Here is a 5289-nt window from a genome sequence, read left to right as displayed (position 1 = left end):
TTGTGTGAGTCTGTCACAGAAAGGGAGGATCCCCAAATGGACACTCTTAAACAAGGGAATGAAGGATTGTGCTTATTGCAGGGAAAAGGGGGGTGTTCCCAGGAAGGAGATAATAGGACAGGCCTCCTTTTTCTCTGTGAGTCCCCCAACCTCCTAGGCCCCCTGTGCCAAAGCCTCCTTTTCCAGAGGTTGTCCAATTAGGAGATGGATGTACCTATAGGGTGGTCCTGATCCACAGAAGAGGGCTCCTGGACTCTGGCCAGTTCTAGAAGGGAGAGGTTATTCCAGTTGGCCTTGCATAGTGAGCACTGAGCCTGCAGTCATTGTGCTGGGATGCCAGCTCTTCAGCTGGTTTCTTTCTCCCCACGGGCCAACCATCAACAGCTAGCCCAATCATTCTTGAGCCTCTGGCATTATCTGAGGTTTCCTACCCTAAAAATGTTCAGTGAGGATTTTTGGTTACTCTACTGGCTTTGCCTCAATAGTATATCATGTGCTCATTAGCATCCAGCTCCACTCCCCTGGAATCCTATCTGCCCTATTACCTACCACACTTCAAGAACCCAGGATTCAAAACTTCAAGCAGGCTATGATGCACAGACAAAACAGGGCTGCCCTCTTGTGGCCACGAAGAGAAGCTGAGTCCATATTCCTCATCTCAAACCCTTAGGGCTAGATGATTTTGCTATTCAGTATTTTTTCAGTTTTTGGGAAGTACTAAGTACAAGTGCTGCATAATCCCTAGTAGGGAAATATCTCATAACATAACAGTAATACTTCTGCAACAAATATACACACTAAGAGGAAAACATGATGGTTACAAATAGTTTCAATTCATATCAATGTAGGTTCAGTCACATTTTGGTGTCAAATGAGTTAATGAAAATATTTTTGGTTTTCAGAGCACTAGGACTTTGGAAATGAGGACCTGTATAATTCAGGAGCCATATCTCCAAAACTCCATGGAAACACAGGGTTCTTTGTCCTTAAAATTTCATTCTACCTTGTCTTTCTCTCACCCAAGAATACTAGACGACAAAGGTCAGAATTGGACTTGTTATTCATACATTTGCATTGATTTAAATACATTACATACAAGTTCTACAGTGCGTTGGCAGAACAACACAGGCAGCAACACTCTCCCAGCCCAGCCTCACCTCCCTGACACGAGAACAGGGCCTCGGGCTGGCAGAGGACTGGGCTGTCCCATGAGTACCACCCAGAAGCCTGCCCTGGCACTTTGGGCCCCCGGCTCTCCCCGAGTCCACATTCAAGGCAACCTGAGTACAGACTTCAAGGAGAATGGAAACATGCCAGGAAAGGATGCCCCACACTCTTGCCAGGATTGGGACCAGCCCCCTCGTACACTGAACCCAATCTCCTTCTCATCACAGGGCTGGTCTGGATGAGGGCAATGTGCAGATCTACTTGGCTGGAGGAAGCAACCAGCTTCCTCTAAGACTGCTTAGGCTCTCTTGACACCCAGATGAGACACTTTACCAACAGGTTTATGTAGAGAGGTCTTGGAGAGCTAAACACACCATGGTACCCCCTCTGGCCTCTGGAAGCCTTGCTGCCCCTGCAGTCTGGGGGCAGGCACTGTCACAAACATGGTCCCCAAGGCCAGATTCCAGGTCGGTCGAATGAGATTGTCAGGGCTAAGAGCTGTGTCTTTGTCCACCAGGCATGCATCCAGCTCCCAGAGATTCTTACTGTCAGCTGGAGGGAATCCCAGCACAAGCTGGCTCCTGGAGCTAGGATGCAAAGGTACCAGCTTGGCCCAGCTGACAAGAGGGCTGTACATCTCCGCTCTGCCTCCTGGGCAGCGGGAGCTGGGCAAGCAGAGGGCACACAGCCATAGTCCTCGCTCCCTTTCTTTGGTTGTTTTTCAAACCTTCGAGATAGTTTCTTTCCAAGGTTGATTGACCAATTGCAGGATGCCAGAATCTTGAAGTGTCTAGCAGCGTAGAACTGCCGCTTAGCCACAGATGGCACCCTCTTTACTCCCTCTTGAGGCCATTCTTTGCTTTGGTGTAGAAAGGGCTTGGACACCTGGGAAGGGGGACAGCTGAGGGAAGAGACATGGAAACAGGAAGATGCACACTGAGCTGGGCAGGCACTGAGGGACAGTTTGAAGGCCTTTCTCCTCCGGGCGCTGCCTTTCTCAAGAACCCATGGAACAACTGGCCTGGAACAAGAAGTCAGGGAGCAAAGGGAAGTTGCCAACTAGGAAGAGAATACGAGTCCAGTAACCTCCACCAAGCAGCAGCAGTACCATAAAAAGAAGTGCAGGGACCTAATATCCTGTCCTCTTATGAGCTGAGATGCACCTCACTGAGACCCACTCCAGAACCCAGAACTGAACCCCTAAGTCAAAAGTGCTGAGAAAAAAAAAAATCTAACAACAGAACAAATTAGAGGACTGGTGGAGTTGTATCACAAGACTCAGGAAGCAAGGCTGGGATAAATTTACCCACAGACCAATTACAGCTCCCAGCATGCCCTTAGGCCAAAAGGGATTGCTTCTGCATGCTGGGGCGGCTGTTTCCTCCCTCTTGCCATTGCCTGTATGATGGGCAACTACAAGCCTGGCCTAGGGAACCTGCATCCCTACCAGAGCAGAGAGCAGAGCTGATCTCTATGACCATCTGCAGAACCACTGAGAGTTCTGGAGCAAAAGCGTCCCCACTGTGAGACTGGGCTGGGAGGCTTTCTGTCAGCCTATTGCACTGGTGGAAGAAGGGGAAGAAAAACTGGCAAAAACCCAAAGGAAAGATGCGGCTCTGTCTGTCCCAATTGGTGAGTCCCCCAGTCGCCCTCTGAATCACGCAGCCGCCTTGGTCCACGAGAGTAAGGAACTGTGAGGCACGTGAGTGTCTGGGTCCATGCAAATTTAGGTCTGGATCAGAGCTTTCTGACCTGAGAGGATCTGGGATTCTGCCTGGCTTTTGCTACTAATATTTAAATTCGTATTTGTGTGTTCATTTTCTGATGCAGAATATAATGAGGAATTGCCACAGAGCAGGATGTCAGGGAGGGAAGGGGATGTCCCAGCCTGCCCCCAGGGGACGCTGGGAGATGCTCCTTCCAGGGCCTCTGGACTATTCCCACGGAGGCTCCAGCCCTCCCTAGTACTCAAAAGGGTCCAATAGCACACACTGTCCATCTGATTGTGCTTCTCCCTGTGCTTGGGAAAGCACTGAGGGGGTGGCAAGCAGAGAAGAAGGGCTCTTAAGGGCACTGCTCTCCACCGGCTTCTCTGGCTTCTCCTGCAACCCACTCCCCAGGCTTCCTCCCAGCCCAAGTTTCAAACATGTCTTTGTCTGCCTCTCGGGCTACCACCACGAAAAGAAGGGCTTCCGACTCTGAAAGCTCTGTGTGTAGGACTCGCTAGAAGATCGCTGGTGGGATCGAGCCGTCTCGACAATCACGGGTGGCATCTGGACAAGGTGCAGGGGACTCTTGTTGTCTTTCAGGGCCTGGGTCAGATTTAGAATCTGCAGCAGGAAAAATAAGATCAGTTTGGGAATGACCAAGGCATCCTGGTCTGCCTCTGAAGGAAGACCTGCTGACAGAGTACTTCCATAAATCAATACAAAAATAAACAATACATTAATGGAAAATTATGCAAATAGGGTATTTCCAAAAGTAGAAAAATAAAGGAGCAAAACACAGAATATGGAGACCACTACCACTCCGGTCATTTAAAAAAAGAAAATTAAAACCAAAACTCCCATTTTTTGCCATTCCCCTTAAAAGAATACAGAAGCAGCAGCAGCAGCCTCAAATCTGGGAAACAGTTCAGAGAGTCAGGCTCTGGGGCCAGACCCTGGGCCAGTTTTTCCAAAACACAAGTGGATGATAAAGGCTTAAAAGTGAACAGGCCCTCTGACTCAGCAATTCTGTTTGTAGGAACTAAAGAAACAATCATGGGTATGCACAAAACACTTAGTTTCAACTAATACAGGGAAGTATTGTTTATAACAGTGAAAATGTATAAATACCCAAGAGTATGGGATCAGTTCATAATCTAAGGAATAAGAAACAGTGATTAAAAGATTTATTTTATTGGAGTGGAAAGTTGATCACGATGTCATTAGAACAGGATAGAGACTGTAGCCAGGATTATAATGTGACTCCACCTTTATTTTCTGAAATTCTTTCTTCCTATCTACCTATCTATAGAGAAACAAATTCTGGAAGTGGCAGTGATTATCTCTGGGTCGAGAAATTATAGGTGTTTTTTTTTTAAAGATTTTATTTATTTATTCATGAGAGACAAAAAGAGAGAGGCAGAGACACAGGCAGAGGGAGAAGCAGGCTCCATGCAGGGAGCCTAATGTGGGACTCGATTCTGGGTCTCCAGGATCACGCCCTGAGCCAAAGGCAGGCGCCAAACTGCAAAGCCACCCAGGCATCCTTTATAGGTGATTTTTATTTGCTCATTGTTGATCCTTATTTTCTGATTTTCCTACATTTTGAAAAGAGTCAAATATTTCATTTGGGTTCTCCCTCTAATGCTGTGTCTTTATCATTGTTTTCTAAACTTATGGAAAAGGTAAAAAAAATAGTACAGAGAATTCCTGTACACCACTCAGTTTCTCCTAATTTTATTTTAAATAGGTTTAGTTTTTTTATTTTTTAAAGATTTTATTTATTAATGAGAGACACACAGAGAGAGAGAGAATGGCAGAGACACAGAGGAGAAGCAGGCTCCATGCAGGGAGCCCGACATGGGACTCGATCCCGGGGCTGAAGGCAGGTGCTAAACCGTTGAGCCACCCAGGCTGCCCCAGTTTCTCCTAATTTTAAATTTTCATGTAATTATGGTATATTTACAAGAACTAAGAAAATAACATTGCAAACATTACTATTAACCAAACTCGACTTAATTCGGCTTTCATTACTTTTCCAGTACCATTCTTTTTCTATTTCAGGATCCCACTCAGGATACCACACTGCATTTAGCTTTTTACCAACTTTTGTTCATACTTTACAGAGATTTCAGAAATGTGCTCATGGGAGGGTACGTGGATGGCTCAGTTAACCATCTGCTTTTGGCTCAGGTCATGATCCGAGGACCCTCCCTCTCCCCAGCTTGTGCTCTCTTACTCTCACTCTCTTTCTCAAATAATAAATAAAATCCTACAAAAAAAAAAAAAAAAAAGAAATGTGTTCATGGGAACATGTTCATCAAAATAAGAATCACCACCATTATCTATTCTGACAAGACAGTACAAAAATGGAAGTTGTCCTATGATGGCCTTCCTTCTTTATAAAACACAGTTT

The 5289-nt window shown here is 46.2% G+C and overlaps 1 protein-coding gene across 1 annotated transcript in view; it reads right to left on the bottom strand.

The window, feature by feature from the left end:
- Nucleotides 1–815: 815 nt before the first annotated feature.
- Nucleotides 816–5289, bottom strand: part of PI4K2A (phosphatidylinositol 4-kinase type 2 alpha) — a 31279-nt gene continuing 26805 nt past the window's right edge. The window contains exon 9 of the mRNA XM_038578448.1: nucleotides 816–3497. Coding sequence (XP_038434376.1) covers nucleotides 3336–3497 — 162 coding nt within the window. The 3' untranslated portion in view covers nucleotides 816–3335. The remainder of the gene's footprint in view (nucleotides 3498–5289) is intronic.

The sequence above is a fragment of the Canis lupus genome, chromosome 28 (assembly GCF_011100685.1).
Source record: "Canis lupus familiaris isolate Mischka breed German Shepherd chromosome 28, alternate assembly UU_Cfam_GSD_1.0, whole genome shotgun sequence".
Classification (NCBI taxonomy): Eukaryota; Metazoa; Chordata; class Mammalia; order Carnivora; family Canidae; genus Canis; species Canis lupus.
This window is presented reverse-complemented; position numbering and strand designations above follow the sequence as displayed.